Source organism: Podarcis cretensis (genome assembly GCF_951804945.1).
Source record: "Podarcis cretensis genome assembly, chromosome: 7".
NCBI classification, from domain to species: domain Eukaryota; kingdom Metazoa; phylum Chordata; class Lepidosauria; order Squamata; family Lacertidae; genus Podarcis; species Podarcis cretensis.
The window spans coordinates 94,394,820-94,419,845 of NC_137176.1; the positions used below are offsets into that span (position 1 = coordinate 94,394,820).

General features: G+C 54.7%; 1 protein-coding gene across 18 annotated transcripts in view; it reads left to right on the forward strand.

Annotated features, from left to right (window-relative positions):
- SCRIB (scribble planar cell polarity protein) overlaps positions 1-25,026 on the forward strand; it is a 52,637-nt gene that overhangs the window by 3,464 nt on the left and 24,147 nt on the right. For 16 of the 18 annotated variants that reach the window (XM_079984069.1, XM_079984070.1, XM_079984067.1 and 13 more), the window contains exons 2-16: positions 9,533-9,650; positions 10,313-10,391; positions 11,885-11,974; positions 12,059-12,115; positions 12,378-12,441; positions 12,994-13,068; positions 13,525-13,669; positions 14,950-15,068; positions 15,193-15,392; positions 18,019-18,185; positions 18,309-18,430; positions 18,768-18,893; positions 19,331-19,618; positions 22,988-23,314; positions 23,550-23,612. In XM_079984069.1, coding sequence (XP_079840195.1) covers positions 9,533-9,650; positions 10,313-10,391; positions 11,885-11,974; positions 12,059-12,115; positions 12,378-12,441; positions 12,994-13,068; positions 13,525-13,669; positions 14,950-15,068; positions 15,193-15,392; positions 18,019-18,185; positions 18,309-18,430; positions 18,768-18,893; positions 19,331-19,618; positions 22,988-23,314; positions 23,550-23,612 — 2,040 coding nt within the window. The remainder of the gene's footprint in view (positions 1-9,532; positions 9,651-10,312; positions 10,392-11,884; positions 11,975-12,058; positions 12,116-12,377; positions 12,442-12,993; positions 13,069-13,524; positions 13,670-14,949; positions 15,069-15,192; positions 15,393-18,018; positions 18,186-18,308; positions 18,431-18,767; positions 18,894-19,330; positions 19,619-22,987; positions 23,315-23,549; positions 23,613-25,026) is intronic. The other 2 variants (XM_079984079.1, XM_079984084.1) reach the window with 1 other exon arrangement.

The window sequence follows — 25,026 nt, forward strand, 5'->3', positions numbered from 1 at the left end:
CCTTGGTTCATTTTCAGTCCCTCTGAGGTTCGAAGTCAAGAGGGCAAGGGACCTAGTCTCAAGCATCTGTGTTTGTGTGGGGTGCATTGAATTTGTCCCCACCCCAGAAACCAACCCATTCAGAAGACCCTTCCTGAAGCTTTCATGCTGAGCCCCCCACCCCACGCCACCTGGCACTTTCTCCCCTGCAGCCTCATCTGCCCCTCTGGCGCTTCCCGGCCTGATCCTCCTGCCCGTTCTCCCTTTGCTGGGCGTCTTCCCCTGGGGGTGTACTGGCTGCGCCAGTTGCCCGTGGCTCAGTGGAGGGGCCGCTGGGCAGGGTGGGGGGAGTGGGGAGAGCAGGGCCAACGGCAGTCCAGGTGCTGCAGGAGATTGGGGGGGGGGGACGGTGGCACTCAAGCTCTGCTTGCAAGCTTTCCTTTGGCCTCGGCTGGAAGCAGGACGGTGCTTGGGGCAGCCTCTCCATGGAGCCCAGTTCCTTGCCCCTGGAAAGAGCCCTGCGAGTCCATGTGAGGTGCCAGGCATGGTGGGAGGTTGTGATCATGAGCATCAGAGTTGTCTTGGGAGGAGATGGGCACCTGACCCCATTCAAGGCTGCACTGGTTTCCCTTGGCATCCTTTGCCGAAGGCGCCAGGGGCAGTGCCGGGGGCGCTGGTGGTACTGAGCTGCCGCCTTGCCTAGAGGAACTTATGGCTTTTTTAACTCAGAACAGGAAGGCAGCACTGAGACACCGTTCTGGGGGGAAGCCCCTGCGGGTGGCTCTCAGGTCATGGGATGTAGCTGCCCCCATGCCAGGTGCCTGTGGGCAGCAGGCAGCCCTGAAAGTGCCTCCTTGCTGTCCCCTGAGCTTGTGGGGCTGGCCGATGTCTGTCCGGCGGGCGGGGCGCTCTGCTTCAGGGCTCCCCTCGCTCTGGGTGGCAGGCTGCTATCCGAAGCGTGGGGAGCCCTGCGGGGAACTCCCCAGGGCTCCAACACGCTGCGGATGTCTGCCCGGCGTGAGGGGCGCTCTGCTTCAGGGCGCCCCTCGCGCCCGGCGGCAGGCTGCTATCCGCAGAGTAGGTGTTCCCGAAGCACCGGGCGCTCTGCTTTCAGCACGCCCGGCGCTCCAGGAAGCAGGCTGCTATCTGCAGCCTAGACAGCTCTGCGGTAACTCCCGCAGGACTGCCTAGGCTGCGGATGTGTTCCTGAAGCCTGGAGAGCGAGAGGGGTTGGTGCGCACCGACACCTCTCGCTCTCCAAGCTTCAGCGAAAGCCTGCAATCGCCCCATAGGACACACCCAGATTTCCCTTTCATTTTTGGAGGGGAAAAAGTGTGTCCTATAGGGTGAAAAATACGGTATAAACCAATTGCCAAATGGCACCTTAAAGCTAGGTTCTAGTCGCTGCAATGAAATGTCTAGGCGTCTTTTTTTGCACTGTACTTTATTATTACACTGTGGGACGCGGTGGCGCTGTGGGTAAAACTTCAGCGCCTAGGACTTGCCGGTCGCATGGTCAGCGGTTCGAATCCCTGCGGCGTGGTGCGCTCCCGTCGCTCGGTCCCAGCGCCTGCCAACCTAGCAGTTCGAAAGCACCCCCGGGTGCAAGTAGATAAATAGGGACCGCTTACCAGCGGAAAGGTAAACGGTGTTTCCGTGCGCTGCACTGGCTCACCAGATGCAGCTTGTCACGCTGGCCACGTGACCTGGAAGTGTCTACGGACAGCGCTGGCTCCCGGCCTATAGAGTGAGATGAGCGCACAACCCTAGAGTCTGTCAAGACTGGCCCGTACGGGCAGGGGTACCTTTACCTTTTTTATTATTACAAGGGAATCTCTCCTTATTTTTTTGGGGGGGGGTTCGAATCCTGGCTGCCGCTTGCATCACTGAGAGGTGTGTGAATTCCTCCCCCCTCCCTTTCGGTGCCCAAAACGGGGGGTGTGTCAGCAGGAGCATGTGTGCTGATTGCGTGCAAGAGGGAAGATGCCTGTATTCCTTTCAGTTCTATACTGCTTTGTATTTTAAATAAAAAATCTCAAAGCAGTTTACAACACATTCAAACTTCCAATAAAACGATCCTAGCTCCAAGGAACATACAGTATTTCAGATCCTTCTCTAAGTGACATTTTGCTTTCCCCGTATCTCTTTAGCTCCTTAATTTATTGAGCTACCCCATAGCAGAAGTACTCTAGGAAGCCAGTGTGCTGTAGTGGTTAGTGTGTTGGGCCAGGACCTGGGAGATCAGGGTTCAAGTCCCGACCCAGTCATGAATCTCACCAGGTGACCTTGGAGTCTGTCGCAGCATCTGAACCTCCCTCCCAGGGTCATGGCAGGGATGAACTGAGGAGGGGGTGAACTATGTGCTACTTTGAGACAAAGGTGGGATATCAATGCGACAATGAAGCTCTTCTGCTTACCTACTTAAGAAAGCTGTAGGGGCCGCCAGGTGGAGATGTTGGTCACCAGCCTGGCACCCAGAGATCCCCCACACATGGTCGTAATTGGACACATGCCAGTTGCAAAACGTGCCTGGTGCCAGTCTGGATTTTGGACCCCTGGATGTTCAGGGACACCTTAATCTGGTTTGACTGGTACAAATCTTTTGCGCTGCCAGTTCTCTCCTTTTAGACCAGTCTTCTGAAGGAGCATCTCCACCCCGATTGTTCAGCCTGGACATGGAGGTCCAGCTCTGAGGGCCTTTTGGAGATTCCCTCACTGCGAGAAGTGAGGTTAGAGGGAACCAGGCGGAGGGCCTTCTCGGTCGTGGCGCCCTCCCTGTGGAACGCCCTCCCATCAGATGTCAAGGAAATAAACAACTACCTGACATTTAGAAAACAGCTGAAGGCAGTCCTGTTCAGGAAAGTTTTTAATGTGTGACATTTTGATGTATTTTTAATCTTTCTCCAGAGTGGCTGGAGAAACCCAGCCAGATGGGCGGGGTATAAAAGATGAACTATTATTATTATTATTATTAATGGGAGTCAGATGATATGCTTTTTGTTGTCTGTGGGACAGAAAACAGGTTCACTTCTCCACCTGTTGCAGAGCGCAGGCTGCCTTTTGCTTTTCTTAAGAAGGTGAAATTCTGGTTCAGTGAGGGAAAGCTGGGTGGAGTCTGCCACCAGGGGGCTGGCTGTAGGAGGAGGCTGTTGGCTAGAGGGAAGGAGGGAAAGCATCCCGGGAGTGAGCCCTGAGCTCTGATCTGCCCCTGGGCAAGCAGGACAGACAGAGAGGAGCTCCAAGGGGCAGAGGGGATGGTCAGGGCAGAGGCAGGACCATTCCAGAGCAGCCCAGCTGAAGGAGGAAGGGCAGCAAGGTGGTCGCTGTTGTCTGGAGTCGCCTTGCGCTTGGGTTGATCTTGAACGCGTCCTTTGCAAGTGCCAGGCAGCCGGCTTGGAAGCAGCTGGGTGCATTGGGCGGGGTGACTTCAGACATGGTCACAGGGAAGGTGAGCAGCTGACTTTCCACAACCTGCTCAGATCTACCTGGCATGAGGCAGAATATCTGGATCCACATTAGTCTGCCTTCAGGCAACTTTTTTGGTAGAAGTCACTTCCTTGCATCAGTTGATGGTCTCTATTTATTTCCATACTGCTTGGCTATCAATAAAGATAGACGGGTTGTGGATCAGAGCGCAGGTTTTTCTCGCAGTGACCAGCCAGGTGCTTCCTTGAATGAGCCCTTCGAGTTCTAGTACATGGGGAGGCAAGCTAAGGCCCAGGGGCCAGATCTGGCCCCATCGCCTTCTAAATCCGGCCCGCGGACGGTCCAGTAGAATGTGTCCTTTTATTTAAAATGCATTTCTGGGTTATTTGTGGGGCATAGGAATTCGTTCACCCCCCCTCCCCATATAGTCTGGCACCCAACAAAGTCTGAAGGACAGTGGACCAGCCCCCTGCTCAAAAATTTTGCTGACCCCTGTTCTAGTATCACGAGAGAAAGGGAGAGCCACTTTCCGCTCACTGTGCAAAATTTTGTAGCTGATATTCTGGCTCTTTCTGTGGCTGAGCCTGGATTTGCAGTGGTTCCACTCCTACCTGCCCGGCAGGTTCCAGAAGGTGTTTCTGGGGACAGTCGCTCCGCCCCAGCAAGAATTGCCCCGGGATGTGCCACTCCACCCTGCTGTGTGAAGGCCGGGGAGTCTGCCAGCAGTGCGGTGGGCGAGGGCCCTGAGACTGAAGCTCCTCCTGGAGAAGGCTGAGATGGGGGTGGTGAGGGGACTTGTGACCCTGGAGCTCTGGCTCCCCCTGACAAGAGGTATTGGCAGCTTGGATGCATACGTTTTGTCAGGCTCCGCATCCTGATGTTGGGATGCCTTCCATGGCAAGGGACCCCCTTCTCCACTGCCCTTTCCTCAGCCGCAGCCGCAGAGCTGCCAGGTGCCTTACTTCAAGGTGCTCTAGGTGGCGCTGCCTTTGAGGAGTGTTTGGGGGCTGCAGGCAGGACAGAGTGCAGCAGCCTGATCTCAGTCACTTGCTGGAGGGGGTGCAAGGAGCTGCTGGTCCCCGGCTCAGTCCCCGGCTGCATTCGGCCTTCCAAGGCTGCAAACTGCCTGGGCCCAGGTACTTTATAGGAGCAACCCCCCCCCCCCGCCCCATGTGTGCTGCCACAAGGAGGACACCTAGTGAGGCTCCAGGGCAGTTTCTCCTGCAGCTGGTGGGCAGGTTCTCTTCGGGTGCCCTTGCTGTGGGACTTCTTTTCAAAGAAGGTTAGAATTACGGAATCGTAGCATTGGAAGGGACCCTGAGGATCATCTAGTCCAACCCCCTTTAATGCAGGAATATTCAACTGTCCCATATGGGGACTGAACCTGCAACCTTGGCATTACCAGCACCACGTTGTAACCAGCTGAGTTGTCCAGGCTGACCATCCAGGCTACTTGGGCCAAGGAAGGCCTGACCTGTTAGAATGTTTTTAAAGGCTGGAGGTGACAGTTTGGGATGTTTGTTATTTATTTATTTATTTTATTTTATTTACTTTTATTATGACTTTTAAATTGCCAGTTTATTTGGGAGCCAGTACGGCCGGAAAGCATAAGGGCAGAATTGTGGCTCCTTTGCCTGCGTCAGAGAGACCCTCTCAAAGGGGCTGGTTTCCTGGCCAGCCTGGTGGTCTCTCCATCACCCCCAGTGGTTTGGTCTTCTCTGCAGACTTGACTGCAGTTCTGGCTGATACTTAGCTTCATCCTTTCAGGGCAGTAAGACAACTTTACCCCCCTCCCTCTCTGATGGAAAAGGTAATCGGCCTTACCTCTTCCATTTCCGCTCCTGCCTCTGCAGTGTCCACTGGCTGTATCCATAGCCACATCTCTCTTTATAAAGCAGGCTTGCAAATAAGCCCACACATGTTACTGGCCTGAGAAGGGCAGGGAGATAGGGCCAGCCTTAGCCTGCAGCATGCTAGTGCAGGTAAAAAGTAAAGGTAAAGGTAAAGTCCAGTCAAAGATGACCGTGGGTTGCTGCACTCATCTTGCTTTTCAGGCTGGGAGAGCTGGCGTTTGTCCACAGACAGCTTTCTGGGTCATGTGGCCAGCATGACTACACCGCTACTGGCGCATGAAGGATGATGACGAGTGGTTTAGGCGACAGCGCCACCCTACTGAGGGCAGATAGTACAGGTCTAACTGCCCAGGCCTGTCAATCAATCGATTTTATTGCATTAGCCATATGGCCATAGCATAATATACATAGAAATAACAACATAAAATGGGGGTGGGGAGGTAAAAGTGGATGTCGTCCTGGGCGAATACTTTAAAAAATAAATTAAAAAAAAAAGGGATAACAAAAGTAACAGGGGATTTAAAACATCGAGTGACAGAGAATACAAAAACAGGTTCAATTGTGCGGCGTATCGACTACATCTGTGGTATTAAAGAAGAAGTTGGTGCCGCTTTCCTCTTCATCACACTAAGCAGGAAATTAGCTGTCATCTCGGTAATCCAACAGTCAGAATCCTGCAGAAGAAGGGACACTATCCAAGGCTGGATTGGGAGATGAAGCTTGTTCACGAGAGGAGTTAGAAACCGAGATCTTTCATCTGTCCAGTTGGGACAGAAGACATGTTCCATAGTCTCCAGAGCCGTGTCATTGCAGGTGCATGTTCTATTTGCGATGGAAACTCTGGAGTAACGACCCGACAAAACTGCTGTAGGAAAACAGTTGAGACGGGCACAGGTAAAGGCCCTTCGCTTAGCCTCCGAAGGAATTGTGAAGCAGTATAGAGGGATCCCTTCAGGGGGTGGAATAGCTAGGGCTAGGCCTGAACACGGCCCTCTCGCATGGGAAGCTGTATTAGAAAAGTCAAGTTGCTGTAGCTTCTTTTTGATTGGAGGTAGGGCCGCCGGGCTAATACACTCTAAGTTAAAAACAGTTTTGCGGTTCAAATTGAGAAGAGAGCGGAATTTGAGATTAATTGTGGTTTTCCGAGGAGAATCATGAATATCTCTTAGGATCAGATTGGAGAAACCACCTCTAATTCGAGCATCCGATGCTAGTAGGTGGGAGCTATAGGAAATGGCTCGACTCCATGCTCGTTTTTCAATTGAGGGCTGGGCGAACTCAAGTCGTAAGGCTGCACCTGAGACACATCTCGGGACGCCGGAAAGAGATCTCAGAAACATGTGAAGTGGGCGATCCAAGTTACCTGATCTTGCTGTAGTCCATACCTCGCAGCCATATAATAATTTAGGGACAACTTTGGCATTAAATATTTGAATTGCTGCTGGAAGGTGTTTGCTGCCCTTCTGGTGATAAAATCGGACAATGGCATTAGAGGTCGTGGTTGCAGCAAGAGAGGCAGATTGTAGATGGGTGGTCCAGGAGAGATTATAAGTAAATATTAAGCCTAGATATTTAAAGGCTTTTACCTTTTCTAAGTAGCCACCTGTGATCTTAAGCGGCTCCAGCTTGAGTTTGCGGAAATGAGTGAAGTGGAGGACTTTCGATTTTTTATAATTAATATTAAGAGCTTCCGCCTTACAGTAGGCGATAAATGCATTAACTGCATTTGCTAGGTCCGCGGCTGTTCTGGATAAGATGACGGCATCATCTGCATAGAAAAGGGAAGCAACGGAGTGGCCTGCTAAGTGAGGAGGATACTTAGTTGCTAGCTTCAAAGGGGAAAGAGCATCATGAAGATAAAGATTAAACAGTAAAGGGGCCAAGAGACAACCTTGTCGGACGCCCCTGGCCGTTGGGAATGGAGTGGTAAGGGAGCCGTTGGGACCAATTCGGACACGAGCTGTGGTGTTTGAATAAAGGGAAATAATTAGGGAGAGGAGGTGCGGATCAATTCCCAGATGGGCAAGTTTGGACCATAATCTCTGCCTAGGAATGGAGTCAAAGGCGGCCTCCAGGTCCATGAAAGCGGCAAACAGGTGGCCTTGCCTTGGTGCAGTGTATTTACTGGCAAGGTGATAGAGAGTTAAACAGTGGTCTAACTGCCCAGGCCTGTCCTGCGCCCCTTCTGAGTTATTTTTCTTCCTTTGCTTGGCCCCCAGGCAGTGCCAGGGGGCTGAGTCTGGCCACCTTTTCGGTGGCCTTTTTATGGCCTGTCCCCCTCCCGGTCCTTGCATGCAATTCCTGGCCTGCTGTGGTTGCCAGGCTAGTGCTTAAATGCAAGGCTGAAAATGAGCCAGTAAAGATTCCTACTGAGTAACAGTTTAAAACACAAATAAAAGCAACTTAATCCTCCACTTCACACTAAAATACTCTTTTTGATGAAAATCACCACATGCTTGTTCAGCGAGGCTGTTATGTCTGCTCCCCGTGAGCTGACACTCAAACCTGACAGGATGCGATTGGGAGGATCAGAAATGGCTCAGGTGCTCCTTCTTTCCTTAATAGGAGACTTTCTGGTTTCCTCCAGTTACAGTTTGCCAGGATGCCTTAACCGGATCAATCCTAGTTTGGAGGGATCTCGCAAACCACACTTTATGGGTTCAAATATCCCACGGACAACCTGGTTTGCACTTTCATGGAAACAGGGACCTGGGGAGCATTTCCACATTGTGGTCTGGAGTGTGCGGCTTCTGCATCTTGTGTGGGGATTTGGCTTCTGTTGCTCAGTTTCCCCAGCGTGACTCCCAGCCTCCTGATCCTCCTAGAACCAAGAGGGGTTGGGGTTGTTCCCTCTGCTGCTCGGGGCTTTCTTGTCCTCCCTCTGTTTTCGGCAAGACATCTCTCTGGCTTCATTTCATTTTAGGTACCGTTGATTTTAATCATCTTTTCAATATTTTATACTATTTCTAATCCACAATCTTGATGTTTTATTTTATATTTTAGTAAAATGCTTAGAAGTTTTCTTACAATCAAGCATTATGTGAGCTTTGTTCAAACTTTTATTATTATCAGTAATGTTAAACTGGGCTGGGCTGCAGGGGGCACATGAGGCCCTGACTTTACGGCTTCTTAGCTGCCATCCTTCCAGCTATAGATAGGTAGCCGTGTTGGTCTGCCATAGTCAAAACAAAATAAAAAAATTCCTTCCAGTAGCACCTTAAAGACCAACTAAGTTAGTTCTAGGTATGAGCTTTCGTGTGCATGCACACTTCTTCAGATACACTGAAACAGACCCTTGGTGACTTCTGTTTCAGTGTATCTGAAGAAGTGTGCATGCACACGAAAGCTCATACCTAGAACTAACTTAGTTGGTCTTTAAGGTGCTACTGGAAGGAATCCTTCCAGCTGTTTTCCTGGGTGGCCCAGTTCAAAATGGTCTGTTTGGACCTTGAGCGCCCTTCTGTGGCAGATGGCTTCCTCCCACTATGCGATCAATCCCACCTGCGCGTTAATGTGCTTCCTGGAAGCCCTGCTCTGTGTGTCGTCGTCCCCCCCCCCCATGCCTGGGCAGAGCTGCCCCCCTCCCCACTGGGATTTCAGCCCCAGGCAAAGGTGCTTCTAACCCATTGAGCTTTGGCTGGTTTTATTGGCAAGTGATGGCTGCAGCTGCAGCTGCCTTTGATCCTCAGATGAGTCTCGGTGTTTCCTGGCAGGTTTTTAAAAATGGTGCATCAGAATTCTTTTAGGACTAAACTGTAAAAAAGAAAAGAAAGAGGTGTGCACTGTTTCCAGCTGGGGGAAAGTGAGGTGATGGTCTTTGGGACGGGCCTTGAAATTGTGTTTGGCAAGCCCACGTCTTTCCCCAAGGGTTGCGGGGGCTCTTTCCATCCAGTGCTGCCCAAGAGGAGTGTTTCTCCTGGGAGCTGCCTGGCTGGCGTCCCTCTCATGGGAAATGATGCAGAGACCTCCTCTTCCTCAGGCTCCTCCTCCTGCTGCCTCCTTCCCTTCCCTTCAGGTTCACCCTGAGAAGCCACTTGGCCGGTGGGGGGGGGGAGGCGGTTCTCTATTGGGCTGCTGCCATCCTTACTCCCTGTAGCCAAGGCACACCTGTGCCTTCCCCAACGTCCTGTGTCCATGACCCCAGATCTGGTCTGGAGGGAAGCTTGTCTGCCAGGCTTGCCCCAGAGGCAGGCACTGAGGTGGGCTTGCCCTTTCTGGCAGAGCGGTGGCCTCTGCACGAGTGACTAACTTCTCTCTTTTTTCTCCCCCCGCAGCCTTTCTTCCGACTCCTGAACCTGCGCAAGCTTGGCCTGAGCGACAATGAGATTCAGCGCCTTCCCCCCGAGGTGGCCAACTTTATGCAGCTTGTGGAGCTGGACATCTCCCGCAATGGTGGGTAGATGCTGGGGAGGGGGGAGGCAGACAGGCCTCTTGGACTGGGCATTCCCTGCAGTGGGAGCCTGAGCCTTCCACTTCGCAAGGGGCACAGGACCCGCTTGGCCTGCAGAAGGGCCCCACAGCTGCCCCCGCTGGCAGGAGGTCTTTTGCTGGAGAGCGACCTGCCCCTCAGTCAGGGAGCACCTGCAGGGGGATGGCTGCTGCTTCCTGTGTTGACGGCTGGGGGCTGAGCACAGGGCTGCAGGCCAGGCTCTGCTGCCATGACCCGGAGACAGGGCCCCAGAGGGTAGTGGTCTGGGCTCAAGCAGCAACCAGCTCAGCTGGCAGCTGTCTGTGGGTGCTGAGGAAGCTTCCTTCAGCCTGGCCAGGCTTGCCTGCCGTTCCAGCAGCAGTGGCTCTTGAGAAGGCCCGCCTTCCCTCCTCCAAGCACCTGGAGGCAGGGAAGTGAGGCTGGCCCATCTGGATCCTCACAGCACACTCCCTTGGAGTAACTCATTGAGTTGAGTGGGGATTTGAACCCAGGTCTTCTCAGGGAGGCTCTTCGAAGACCTGTCAGTGGGGAGGGAATGGCTTTGCTGCTCTGAATCCCTTGAGGAGTGGCACCTTTGTGGGTGAAGCCTCATTACTGTGCCCCTTCTGTGCCCGGCTTGCTGCAGACATTCCAGAAATTCCTGAAAGCATCAAATTCTGCAAATCCCTGGAGATCGCGGACTTCAGTGGAAACCCCTTGTCTAGGTATGGTGGGAGTGGGAAGGTGGGGTGGGGGCTCTGGTGTCCTTCCTGGTCCAAGGCTCTGTTAGTCTGGGGGGGGGGGGATTCAGAAAGTGCTCCTTGAAGGCAGGCAGACAACTGGATCCAAAGGAGGATGGGGGGCCAGTCCTGTCTTTTGCGGAGAGGTCTTCCTGGTTCAAGAATCCTCTCCGCTGAAAGGAAAGGCAAAAGGTTGCAGCACTTGGGACCTTTGAGTTTAGAAAAAAGGCAAGTCAGAGGTGACATGACAGAAGTTTATAAAATTACGCTTGGACTTCTGTCACAACAGAAGTCCCTAAAAAACAAAATAATTTATTATTCTATGCCACCACTGTGGCTAAAAAATTCACTGGTCCAAAGGTGGAGAATGAGTACAGTACCCACTAAGGAAGAGTGGCAGTTAAAAGCTTGACTATTTAGAATTGGCAGGTATAATGAGTAGGATAAGAGAAAAGGATGGTGAAGAATATAAGGAGGATTGAAAAATGTTTATTGAATATTTTAAGAGCTGGTATAAACAGGTAAATAACATAGCAGGTCTTGAGTAAATCCAGCAGAATAGAAATTAACAGAGGAAGAAATGTGGTGATTAAAAATTTGGAATATGTGATTTAGTAGAAAAGTAAAGAAACCAGGAAAAGGGTGGAAGGGAAGTCACTCGGTATTTAGTTGTATGTCGTGGTTGGTATGAAAGTTGTATGATTGGGGGATGGGGGATGGGTGGGCTTTTTACTGTGTTAAACATGCAATTACATTTTTTAAAATATGGGAAAAAATATATAGCGTTAAGCTTGGAATGGAGAAAATTGAGAGATTAAAGTTTTCCTCCCTCTCTTGTAATACTGGGACTTGTGGGCATCCAGTGAAGCTGAATGTTGGGCAGATAAAGGAAAGGGGCTTCTTCACAGAGCACAGAGTTAAACTGTGGAACTCCCTCACTCAGGAGGCCACCAGTTTGGATTGGACAAATTCATGGAGGAGGAGAGGGCTCTCAGTGGCTGCTGGGCACAGAAGCTCTGCTCCACCTCCCAGTTGGCAAGAGGGCTGTGGGCTGGAATCCTGCTTGTTGGTTTCCCATTGAGGCATCTGGTTAGCCACTGTGAGAACAGGATGCTGGATTAGATGGGCCCCTTTGGCCTGATCCAGTAGAATTTCATAGCTGCCCTTGCTGGAGGGTCTCCTGACACGGAATGCGCTGCACGTGGCGGAGGCAGCAGTGGAACTTGGCCCCAAAGGCTGATCTCTGTCCTGTGGTCGCTGAGTATCCCAGGGTCCTCCTGGTCCCTTTCCCCTGTCAAGGTGGGGCTCTCTTGCTTCTGGAGCTCCCACCTGCCAGGCTGTGCCAGCCAGTTCCCCAGCAGCAGGCAGGTGGAGGCCTCTCCTTGCGTCTTGCTGGAGTGGACTGTGGCGCAGGAGCAGGCTGGGGGCTGCATGGGGCGCAGTGACCAAGGCCTGTCGTCATTTCTGCTTCTGCCCAGGCTCCCGGAGGGCTTCACCCAGCTGCGCAGCCTGTGCCACCTGGCCTTGAACGATGTCTCCCTGCAAAGCCTGCCCAGTGACATTGGCAAGTGAGTTCTTGGCTGGGGGGGGGGGCGGAGAGGAGGGGCCGCCTCTTCCCGCCTGCTTTGCCAACCTCCCTCTTTCTCTTGCAGTTTAGCCAACCTGGTGACCTTGGAGCTGCGCGAGAACCTGCTCAAGTCTCTCCCTGCGTGAGTGTGTGCAAGCTTGGCCCCCAGTTTGTCTTGGGGGGTGTCTGCCTTCTTGCCTGCCTCTGCTGGGCAGTGGGGGTGGGTGACCCCCTTAAGTGGAGGACCAGCACTTCTGGAAGCGGCCAGCCTGAGGATTGCTCGGCACTCCAGCTTTCAGCACCTTCTTGGAGTTTTTTTTTGGGGGGGTAGATTCTTTGCCGCCCCTCCCTCTTGGTGCCCAGGACTCCCAGCCCCCTGACTGAGCGCCTTCTCTGCCTTGCAGTTCCCTCTCCTTCCTGGTCAAATTAGAGCAACTGGACCTTGGGGGCAACGACCTGGAGGTGCTGGTGAGTGCTGTGGGGTGTGGGAACTTGGGTCTCCCCTCCTTCCTTCCTGGAGCCTCCCACTGGGGGGCTGAATGCTACCCTCCAGGCTGCTCTTGCCTGGTCCTCTGGGCTCTTCCAGCCCATGCCGCTCCATGCCACGCTCCATTCCCTTCTCAAGTGCTCTTCCTTGGCTCCTTGCTTGCTTGGCTGGAGAGAGATGGATCTGGCATTGCTGTGGCCTCTGGTATGGGAGGAAGAGTCTCATCTTTGGCTCCGCAGGCTTCTTCCTCTGGCCCCACCCTCTAGTGGCCCCCAGAAGGTTGCCCAGGCGGGAACATGGCCCTTGGGATCGGAGTATCCCCTACACCTGCCCTCGGGGCTGCAGAAGCATCCTGCTGTTCCCTCCTCATCTCATTTTCTTTTTGTGAACTGGCTGCCTCCTCCCACCAGACACGCCCCTCCCTCAACTCAGGGAGGGGCCCCCGAGTTGGAGGGCAGCCCCTTTGCCGGATGCAGCAGGGCGTCCTGAGCAGCCGCCCTCCTGAGTGACCGCTTGCTCTGTCTCATCCGCAGCCGGACACACTGGGCGCGCTGCCGAATCTGCGGGAGCTGTGGCTGGACAGGAACCAGCTGTCGTCGCTGCCCCCAGTGAGTGCCCCCACCAAGCTCCCGGCCGGGCCATGCTCTGGGTTGGGGGGGGGGTTGTCTTTGCTGTCCTAAAAGGCACTTGGAAAAGCAGGCAAGCAAGCAAGCCAACACTTCCGTTCTGAGGTGAATCCTGAAAATGGAACCAGGACAGCAGGCGGATGGCACCACACAGAAAAGAACCTGGCGTTCTGCAAGTGACTCCAGCGCCTTGGCCCCCTGGCCTCAAGGAGGCTTTCCCTGCATGTCTTGCCGTGGCAAGGAAGCCAGAACCACAGAAGCGGGAAAGGGGGTTTTCACGGGGCTTTGCTAGGCAAAGCAAAAGACAGGGAGGCAGCAGACAGGCTGGAGGAGCCTAGCTGGGCCCTTGGGGAGGGGGAGAGGAAGGGCCCCGCGGGGCAGGCATCAGTCAGTCCTTGCAGGACTCGGCCCGCCCACCCTGCCGGTCTTCCCTCGCAGGAGCTGGGCAATCTGCGCCGCCTGGTGTGCCTGGATGTTTCTGAGAACAAGCTGGAGCAGCTGCCGGGCGAGGTCAGTGGGCTGGTGGCCCTGACAGACCTGCTGCTCTCGCAGAACCTGCTGGAGTCCATTCCGGATGGGATTGGTGAGTCGGGTGGTTGTGGGGCCACGGGGGGGGGGGGGGAGGCCCCATTGGGAAGTGGGCACCTCCTGGGGAACATGGGAAGAGTTACCTACTCTTGGGTGGGGGTGCTGTGGGGAGAGGGCAGACAAATCTGACTCAGCTCAGGCGCAGCAGGTTGCTTTTCTCTTTAAACCGGGCTGGCTACACTTCTCAGTAGTTGAGGTAGCAGGAGGAACATACCGTATTTTCCCATGTATAAGATGATGCTTTTTGCTTAAAAAAAATGTGGGCAAAAATTGGGTGTTGTCTTATACATGGATAGTGAATGCAGAGGGGGGATGTGCAATTAATGGCAGCAGCAAGCAGGAGATTGGCAGTGGCAGTTGGGCAGGTGATTGGCAGCTGCAGCAAGTGGGCAGGTGGGCTGTTGATGGCGGCGAGCGGGCAGACAATTGGCAGCTGCGGTGAGGTGTGCGATTGGCAGTGGCAGTGGCAAGTGATCGGCAGTGGTGGGCAGGCGGGTGAGCGATTGGTGGAAGTGACCTCCCCCACCCCCCCAAAAAAGTTAAGCAACTTAATTTTGGGTTAAAAAAAAATAGGGGTCGTCTTATACACAGAAAAATACGGCACCTGTCTTTGAGGCCCATTGGGTGGATCCTGTGGACCTGGGTTTGGCAAGCCCCCCCGCCCACTGTGCTGGGCCCTGCCTGGAGGAGGCACCATCCAGTATTGAGACCATCCAACGTTCTCCCTTTGCGTTGCACCCGGTGATGTTGCTCAGCTGATGATTTGGCTCCCACCAATGGAATGACTGGGGAGTGGGGAGAGACAGTGCAGAGGAGACTAAAAGAGAAACGGGGGGGGGGGGGGGCTGCTCTTGCAGAAGAGTCACTGTCAGCAGAGAGACCCCTTTGGCAGACCAGCCTGGGTGATCCTGCGTCCTCTTTCAGTACTCTGAGACTTCCTCAGGGGGGCCTTTTCTCCTCATCTGCTGGAGAAGAGACACTGCCCTCCTAGGCTCTGCTGGGCCTGGTTTCTAACTCGTGCAAAAGGTGCTGAGGTCCTTCTTTGGCAAGCGGCACACCACGTCACTTTTGCTAAAGCTGTTAGAAGTGATTAGCTGTTGGCAAATGTTAGAATAACCAGTTGGTATGCAGAATTGTTTGGGATGTGCCAGTGGGAAGTGGATTTGGATCTGTGCCTGGACCTCCCCTTGCTCCTTGTCTGGGGTGTGGGTGGGTGGGTGTGTAGCCCCCCCCCCCGGTGCAGTGTGGCCCATGGCGCTCTTGCCCTTTGCCCAGGCCAGCTGAAGCAGCTCTCCATCCTGAAAGTGGACCAGAACCGGCTGGGGGAGGTGACGGAGGCCATTGGGGACTGTGAAAACCTGTCAGAGCTCATCCTGACAGAGAACATGCTGACGGTGAGTGTGCTCGGCCCTCACCTGGTCAGCTGGCTTTTCTCCCTGGGGTCTTGGCCGGGGGTGGCCCAGGGGCAGCTGGTGTTCCTTGGGATTCCCCTTTCTGACTCTGGAGGCTTTTTCTCAGATGTTGCCCAAGGCGCTGGGGAAGCTCACCAAGCTGACCAACCTGAATGTGGACCGGAACCGGCTGATGGCGCTTCCCCCCGAGATTGGGGGCTGCAGCAGCCTCAACGTGCTCTCCCTGCGGGACAACTGCCTGGAGTTCCTGCCTCCTGAGCTGGCCGGCACCGTGGAGCTGCACGTGCTGGACGTGGCTGGCAACAGGTGAGCGAGTGCGCTGGGTGTGCTGGGCCTCTGGGCTCTCAGCTGCGCATCGGTGCCTTGGGCTGGGACAGAGAGGAAGCTCTGCAGCTCTGTGGCCAGGCCTGGGGGTGGGGAGCAGGCCCATGAGGCCTCGGCTGCATCACCATCACCCTCAGCATCATGCCTGACGGGCCGTGCTGGGGGCAGGAGACTCACAGCGTCTGGGGCCTCCCCTCACCCCCCGGAATGTTCCCTACTCCTGCTATAGGGGGGGAAGAGATTTTAAGAGTCCAGAACTTCTATTCCTTCAGCCTGTTCCCTTGTGAATAACCTTGCATGCCCCCTCCTCTCCCTCTGTCCCACCTACCAGTGGGCTCAGGGGGCTGGGGCAAGAGGGGCAGCAGCGCTTGTGCTGCACAAATGCTGGTCCCAGAGCCCCACTGAATTCCACCCACAATTTCCACCCCATCTCTCACCTACAATACAAAGATCGGTCATAAAGTATTATCAGAACTCAAAGGCCAGGGCAAATGGAAAACTTTGCCAGGTGGCAGAAAGGCGATAAGCAGGCATGCCTCACTGGCAAAACAGCTGCACAAGTCGGGTCCCACAGCCTCAGAGTCCCTCCTCCCCTCTTGGCGGGGGGGGGGGCCCTGAAGGTGTGCAGACAGGTGTCTCTTTTGGGCCTCTGCTCTGGGGTTTGCTTCACCTGTGGGCTCCTTGGCCAGATGCTAGCTGGACTCTGCAGTTGCAAAGGAGGAGGTGTGAGCAGAGTCAATGGCCATGCAGAAGATCCTCTCTTCCTCTCCTGTGTGTGTGTGTGTGTGTGTGTGTGTGTGTGTGTGTAGCGGAGGGCTGTTTTTCTCTTGTCCTGATTCTGCTTTTGCTGGTCTTGGCAAGTACTGAGCAGTCTCCCAGAAGTCCCATTTTGCCTTTCAAGAACTCACCAGCCAGACCTTTTCAATTCACTGTGCCATTGCTTAAGAGCTCAAATGTGAAATTGCTGGTTTGCTAATGGTAAAAAGGAACTTGGCCCTCAGATCAGCCTCCACACATGAGGGCTGGAAAGTAGCCGGTGTAGCAACACCTCTTTGGGGGGGGGGGGGTTAAGGAAAAAAGAGGGGCTCTGGGGTATTACAGTTTGGTTAGCCTAACATATCTGCCAGGAATACTGGTGGAAATGTACTGGATATAATCCTTCAATGTATAGAAAATCAGTTCTTCTGGAAGCAGAGTCAGGAAGGCTTCTTTCTGTAAAGTTAAGTCTCCTTTCACTAACCTCCCTTGAGAGTCTCAAGAAACGCATGGATGGTCAACAGTCTAGCCTTGTGTCTTGAATCGTATTTTACTGTGGCTGCTTTACTTTAAAGCGGTTGTTCTATTTGTGGTGGTAGCATTAGTTAGAATTTTATTTTATTTTACTCATTTATTGAATTTATATACCGCCCTAAAACCAAAGGTCTCAGAGCTGTTCACAGAATAAAATCACAGTATAAAACCACAAAATACATAATCAAAGCAACAACAACAAACCAATACCCCCCGCAAAACCCTCACATTTTATTTTATTTTATTAAATAATATTTATTAAAGTTTTAAATGTTACAAAAAGAGAAAGAGATAATTCCAAGTTAAACAAAAACTTAACAACACATCACAATAAAGAAAGAAGAGAATAGAATTTTTTTTTTAATAAAAAACAGAAAAATAGAAACAATTTAAAAACACAACGAACCTTCCCATAACTTATCTTTCATTTACTTGTTTCCTTGACCTCCTCGCACCTCCCTTTTTTTGTATTCTAGTTCGGTTAGCTATTTCAGGGAAGTTTTTAATATGTAATGCTGTACTGTTTTTAACACTGATTGGGAGCCGCCCAGAGTGGCTTGGGAAACTCAGCCAGATGGGCGGGGTATAAATAATAAATTATTATTATTATTATTATTATTATTATTATTGTTGTTGTTGTTGTTGTTGTTGTTGTTGTTATTATTATATTATTTCAGCAAATCCTTTCCACCTTTCCCAATTTTTATCCTATAATTTATCTTAATATAATGTAACTTTACCTTTGCTCCTTTCATCCATTAACAATCTATTTTTACTTAATCCTTTATAATATTTCCGCTAAAGCCACATAACTTCATTCCAGCCTCCTTCTAACATTCCTTAATTTTACAATGTTTCTGTAAATAAACTTTAAATTTCTTCCAGTCTTCTTCCACCGACTCTTCTCCCTGGTCTCGGATTCTGCCAGTCATTTCCACCAGTTCCATGAAGTCCATCACAAAACCCTCACATTTTAAAAGGGCATAGGATGTCAGTCAAATCAACCAAAGGCCTGGCGCCTAAAGGTGTAGAATGAAGGTGCCAGGCGAAATGAAATTGCATGTTTCTGGAAACCTGTTGTCTTGAAAGGTGGCTTAGAAAAGCTTGCGAGAGATGGCTCCTCTTGTGGTCCTCTCCCTTTTGCAGACTCTTCTCTGGATCTGCACGGTGGGCTCAGTGCAGGGTCCCTTGGAAGGAAGCAGGCGCAGAGGGAGAGAGCAGGCTGGGCCAGGTTCCCGTGAGCCAGACTCTGGAGGGCTGGGCCTGGGCCTTCTGGGTAGGGGACCTCATCCTTCTTCCCTTCCTCCTTCTGGCTCAGGCTGCAGCACCTGCCCTTTGCCCTGACCAATCTCAACCTGAAGGCGCTCTGGCTGGCAGAGAACCAGTCGCAGCCGATGCTCAAGTTCCAGGCGGAGGATGACGAGAAGACCGGGGAGAAAGTGCTCACCTGCTACCTCCTCCCGCAGCAGCCGTCGCCCAGCCTGGGTAAATGCTGCTCCCTGCCCCCCCCCCCCCGGCCAGGCTTGCTCTAGTGGGGGGCTGCTTGCCTGGGCTGGGCGAAGACCCTCCTGGCTGGGGCCGATCCCTGACTCTGCTTTCCTCCCGCAGAGAACCTGCAGAGCAGCCTGGACGACAGCTGGATGGACACCAACCTCAACCGCGTCAGCGTGATCCAGTTTGTGGATGAGCCCAAGTTGGATGAGGATGAGGAGCCGGGGGCCGAGAGGAGGGTAAGTGGGCGGAGATGGGGGCCGTTTCCCTGCTGAAGGACTGTCCTCCCCAAGCCTGGATTGGGCTGTCAGGTGTGGCTGTGGGGTTGGGAGCTGGGGGTGCCCATCGCCTGCCCAGAGTGCTCTGGGCCTGTCAGGCTGGCTGGGCTTGTGCTCCTGCCTTGTGTGGGTCCTCCTGGGAGCAGAGCTGGGAAATGGGGGAGGAGGGCAAGTGAGCGCTGACACCTCTCTGTCGCTGCTGCTGCTGCTGCGGCTGAGCCTGGCCTCTGCAGTTGCTTGGGGGCCTGTAGGTGGTGGGGAAGTTTTGCCCCACCTCTAACCCCGCTCCTGCTCACAGGGCCTGCAGCGAAGGGCAACTCCCCACCCAAGTGAGCTGAAGTCCATGAAGAAGGTGATGGAAGGGCGCCGCAGCGAGGCATCTGCTGCCAAACTGGACACCCAGCGGGATTCTTCCAGTTCAGAGGTGAGGGGGCATGGGGTGTGCTCTGGGCAGTGTCCATCATATAAAATGTTGAAGGAGGGGGAGAGGGAGGCACAGAGCGGGACCGGGCAGTGGGCCTCGACAAGGCTTCCTTGGAGGGAGGCATAATAATAATAATAATAATAATAATAATAATAATAATAATAATAATAATTTTTTATTTATACCCCGCCCTCCCCAGCCAAGACCAGGCTCTGGTTTGCAGTGGTGGAGCTGGTGACATGAGCCCTTTCTGCAGACTTGCTGCAGGCCCATCTAGGGCTAGAGGGCTCTGAAGGGGGCAAGGGGGGTGGCCTGACCTGGCCCAGCTGTGGCCTTTGGGGTGGCAGGCCCATCCTGCACAGGGGCTCAGGCGCTGGGTGCCAGGCAGTGCAGCTGTCTTGTGCCCTCGCTGACTCGTTCCGCATCCTGCCCCTCAGGAGAAGAGGCTGAGTGCCACCTCCAACCGCAGTGAAGACTCACGGGTCTCCAGCAGCACCATCTCTGCCAGCTGCCAGGAGGCGGCGGTGGCAGCAGCAGCAGCGAAGCGCCTGCGGGAGACCTCAAGGCCAGAAGAGGCCGTGAGGACCCCTGAGGGGCAGGAGGAGGAGGAGCAGGAGCAGGAAGGCTGGCGGTGGCGGCGGCGGCAACAGCAGGAGGCCGGGGTGGCTGTGGAGGAAGCCCCAGCTGGCCCTGAGGAGGAGGAGGAGGAGCTGGAGTACAATGAGGTACAGTGAGCCTCTGGGAGCTTCTTCTGTGGCAACATCTTGGGCCAAAGTCGGACCCTGCCTTGTTCTGGGAAGCAGCAGCAGCAGGGAGGGGGGAGCTGAGCCCGGCTGAGGGAGGGAAGAAGAGAGACCCTGCTGGGCTGTGAGAGGATGGGGGGTGGGCTGCCCAAGGATGTCATGGTGTTGGTGGCCATGTTAGGCAGTGGGGGCAGGGGTGTTCCCTAGGCCCCTGCAGCCCCATTTGTCCCACAGGGCAGCCTTTGGCCAAGGGGCTGGGGGAGGGAGATCTGCCCGCCTCTTGCCTGGTGAAGGGCACATCCAGGACCCCTCCTGGGGAACTGGAAGGCTGTTGGCACCATGAAGGGACTCAGCTTCTTAGGGGCTGGGGAGGCCAGGTCAATGGATGGGGTTCTGTTCTACACAGAAGATGGCAGGGTGGCATCATCACTCGTTGAGGAATTTTTCTTTCACTTGGTTGTGTATGGAGGACCCTCATTAAATGTTTTTGCTGTGTGAAGTCAGTGGCAGGGCATTTTTCTTGCTTATGAGTGTTTTGCACTGCAAGGGGCTGGATTGGATGAGCTTTGGGGTTCCTTCCAGCCCTTCAGTTCTATGAACCCTGTTTTGCCATGTCCAAATAGCCAGAGCAAAGAGGCGGAGGGGGGGGGGTCAAAGGAGCCACGGAAAGCCTTGCACTCTGGATGTATTTCACATGTTGGCCCAGGGGCCGCGGAGGAGTGTCTTGCTGCCTTTGTGAATACTTATGTCAGGCCTGGTCGTTGTCCTCTTCAGATCACCACACAAATGCTTCTGGTTCTTTTATAACTTTTTATTGTGTATTAACAAAATAATCTTATAAACAGTTCTTAACTATTATTCCTCAGAGTCACTTCTTTCAGATCCCTTCTGAGCTCTGCTTCTCCGTGACCAGCCACTCTCAAAATGACGAATGCGCCCTTCCCTTTGTTTCCCCGCTCTTTTTTCTAACCTCCTGGCTAGAGCTGGCCTGTATCTCCCCTCCTCCGAATCTGAGCTAGAACTGAACCCTTGCCTTTCCTGGGAACAGCCGGTCCCTCCCTGTTGTTCCTCCTGTTCTCTTCTATTAGATTCACTGCTCCCCTCCCGTCCTTGGGGAATGCTTTCTCCCTATGAGAAACTGGAAACTTCTAACTCTTCCCTGACAACTTATGTGCAATAAAAACTCCTCAGTTTAATTTAAACCAGTTTTAATGTAGGGCACCCCATTCCTCTCAAAGACCCACAGTGGCAAACAAGTGATTAGGCAATAAAAACATATTTAAGACATAAAAAATAATAATCCAAGCCAGATGCATTGGATGTGGTGGAGTAAGACCAGAGGGCACCCCTTGCTGCCTGGGGCTTGGGGCTTGGGGCCAGGTCCCCCTGGAGATGCCCCACCTGCTGTTAGCCCTGGGCTGCTTGAAACAGGCTTGGCCGCAGCCCAGGCCAGCTCCCTGGGAGGGGGCTTTGAGCGCTGCCTTGGAGCAGAGGATCCCAAGAGGATCGGGGGGGGGTGCTTGGGGGCTTCATTTAAGGGTGTTGCACCTGCAGTTTCAAAAGAAACTTAACTGAGGAAAATCTGTTGGCACAGGGCAGAGCAGGTGATGGAGTACACCCGGTGGTGCTGATGAGGAGACCCCCAGAGAGGTTGTGCAGGGGCTGGTCAGCACCAGAAAGCAGGTTGGGAAAGTGAAAGGAGAGCCCCACTGGGCCAGGCTGAAGACCCTCCTCAAAGGACAGAGCTTCACCTGCCCAGTGGCTTCCCCCAGACACTCCTTGAATCCAGGACAGGCTTCTTCAGGATGTGGAGGTTCCATGTGGCCCCTGTGGGATCTGCGTCCTGTGTCCTGCAGCAGCAGGGTCTTGTGTCACTGGGAGGCTGCGCAGGGTGCACAGCTGAAGAATGGAGCTTGTCATTGCAGGAGGGTCGTGCTAGTAAGACCGTAATAAGAACCTGCTGGACCAGGCCAGGGGCCCATCTCGTCCTGCTCTCACAGTGGCCAACCAGCTGCCCATTATGGGAAGCCAGTGAACCAGAGTCGAGCGCAAGAGCAGTTCTCTCCTCCTGTGGTTCCCAGCCAGAGGCATTCAGGCCCATTGCTGCCTCTGCCCATGGAGGCAGAGCAAGCCATCCTGGCCAGGAGACATTGAGAACCCTCTTCTCCGTGAATTGGCTCAGCAGCCGCTTTGTTCTGCCTCCACCGTTGGGGCTGTCTCATTCTGAATGCTGGTACTGGGGGGCGGCCTGCGTAGGGGGCACCTGGCTGGCTGGACTAGAGGGGGGCCCTTTGGCCTGACCCATGGTAGGAAACTAATCTCTGGGATTTGAGATTAAGGCTCTCTCTGTTCCTCGGGTTTGTTTAATGGCAGAAGTGGGGGCCTCCCTCTCCCCCAGGGGCCTTCCCGCTGTGGCTCCCCCAGGGCACTCAGAGCAGGCTGAGCTCAGTAGAAATGGGCTGTGTGCTGTTTTTAAATCTGCACCTCAGCCCTGCAAGGGGCAGGGCGGCTTAATGAGGGCTCCTTGGGCTCCCCTGCTCTCTTCAGAAGGGAGAGGCTTGCCTGTTTGGCAGACCCCCAAATTTGTGTGCAGAAGAGCCCAGCAAAGATGGCAGGCCTTGCAATAAGAGAGAGCTGGCAGCCACGTGAGAAGCCCTGCCAGCCTTCGCCCCAGAGAGCAAGAGGGCTGCCAGCCGCCCCAACACACCCAGGCGGACACAGCTCTGGTCAGCTCACCTCAAAAGGGATATTGTAGAGATGGCAAAGGTCCAAAAGGGGCACCCCAAGGATCAGGGGGGTGAAGCAATTCTCCTATGAAAAGGCGAATCAGAGGTGCCATGGTAGACGTTTATGAAAACAGGTCTGGAATGGAGAAATGGAGAGAGGGAGGGCAGTTTTCCTCCCTCTCACTACACTGGAACTGGGGGACATACAGTGAAGCCAGAGTTGGAAGGTTCAGGACAGATAAAAGGAAGAACTTCTTCACGAAGCACATCGTTCAACTATGGAACTCTCTCCCCCAGGAGCCAGGGAAAGCACCAGCCTAGAGGGCTTTAAAAGAGGCTCCGGCCGGAGGAGGCTCTGGGAGCTGCCAGCCAGGATGTCTCTGCTCAGTCCCCCCCGCCGGAGGCAGCCCTGCTGCTGAAGACCAGGGGCTGGAGGGGGCAGAGGGGCTGTGGCGCTCAGGTCCAGCTTGCAGCTGTCCCCAAGAGGCACCTGGTTGGGGGTCCCTTGTGGGCCAATCCAGTAGTCTTTTCTTACGGAGGGGAGGGAAATAGGTCCCTGCAGAAGAGGCTGCCTGACCTGCTTGTATTGAGAGCCCCCCCCCCCATGGGGGTGTTTTCCCTGCAGCCCACGGTGCACTTTGCAGAAGACACACTGGTGCGCAGCGAGGAGGAAGAGGAGGCGGAGGAGGAAGAGCACCCGTTCCCAGCAGGGAAGCAGCGGCTCATCCGCAAAGACACCCCCCACTACAAGAAGCACTTCAGGATCGCCCAGCTGCCCCGGCCAGAGGCAGTGGTGGCCCTTTTGCAGGGGCTGAGTGCTGAGGGGGGGCCCCAGGAGAAGGAGGCCGCCCCCGTGGAGGAGGAGGAGGAGGAGGAGGAGGAGGAGGAGGCCAGGTGGGATGGAGACCAAGCCCAGGATGTGGCTGCACCTGCCCCACCCTCCTCCGTCAAGGTAGGGACCTGGGGGGGCAGCTGGGGGCAGCATGCTCTCTCTCTCTCTCTCTCTCTCTCTCTCTCTCTCTCTCTCTCTCTGGTGCTGGGGCTCCTGGATGCTCGGGTGGGGCCTGCCCCTCTGCCTCTCCCTCCCTCTGTCTGTGTCCCACCCCCCCACCCCACCCCGGTGGCGGTCCACCCGGCCCTCCCCCCCACTAATCCGCATGCCTCTCTGCTGGTTCCTGTCCTAACAGGGGGTGTCGTTTGACCAAGCCAATAATCTGCTGATTGAGCCTGCTCGCATTGAGGAGGAAGAGGTCTGTACTGCCTCCCCCCACACACACGTCTCTCCCCCCCACCCCCTTTCCCTGGGGCTTGCAGGGGCTGCCCCTCTCTGCACTGTGGTGGCAGCTTCTCTCCTCCCCTCTTGTCTTCCCACACCTGAACTGGGGGGGGGGGTGATGCGGGGCTTTAGTCCATGCCTATGAGGGAGAAAGGTGAGGAGAGGAGGCAGCTGTCTGTGGAGCCTGGCACCTGGAGCAACTGAGGGCTATCTTGGCTGCAGACTGGGGCTTTGGCCTGAGACGAGCTCTCTTCTCCCCAGCAGGAGTCTGGGGCAGCCCTCTCAGCCCCCTGAGCCAGCCCAAGTGCTGCCGGGGGGGGGGGGTGCTTTCCTTGAAAGTGCTGGTGTCTGGCACACTCCGTCCTGGATAGAGGTGTCCCTGCCAGAGGCCTTTGGCAAGTCCAGAAAGAGACTCCACAGCTGCTTCTCCTCAGCAGAGCAGCCTCAGCGCAGCCAGGGCCCCTGATCTCCCCAGAGAGGAGGGGGCTGGGGGTGGGGAGATGCCTTGCACCAGGGCCTCCCTCTCCAGGGGGTCTTCAGGGTCCCCGCTAGAGGAGGCAGAGCTGCCACTGGGCTCAGCCCAGCTTGGCTCTGGCAGGTTTGGCAAATGCCTGGCTGCTGCTGCTCTGTCCCCTGAGGCCGCCTCTCGGCCCCCATGCCCCTCTGCTTGAGTGGGGGGGGGCCCTCAGACGCCTCCAGGGCCTTTTTCTTCCCTGGGCACCCCCTGCCATAGGGGCACATGCACATACCCTGCTTGGCTCCCTCCGTGAGCTCTTGGCCTGCTGGACCTCTGCTCACGCCTCTTGCCTGCTGGGGTGGGGAGTCCGAGGGGTGGGTGGAAAGTGTTCAAGGGCTGCCTGGTTTGTACCAAGGGGGGGGGGAGCTCACCTTGCTTGCCCAGAATGTGGCCGGAGGCTTCCCCCAACCCTCTTTGCACAAGGCTTTGCCACGCCAGCCGGAGGGCTTTGGCATTACCCCCTGGCTCTCCTGGGGCCTGAGCACTTGCTCTGTGGCCTTTCCTTGGCAAAAGGAAGCCCAGCCCGCCCGCCCGCCCGCCCCCCCCCGGTAGCAGAGCTGGTGGGGTGGAGAAAAGCAAGAGCGTCTCAGGCCTGTCCTGGGTGATGGGCCCCCTGAGGGTCTCCGTTGGCCTTGCGCTGCAAGACAGACACAGATCTCTTCAGGCAAGGGGGGGTTGGGGGTGAGTGGCTGGCAGTGGGAGCTATTTCAGGGGACCTGGGATCTGGCGAGACATATGGGAGCCCCCTTCCACATAGGTGGCCCTGGTGGTGAATTGGCCGCTTGGTCCAGGGGTGGATTGCAGGTCTTGTGGGCACCCAAAGGAGATGCTTGGGGGGCTGCTTCCTCATCCCTCATTATGGGCTCAGACC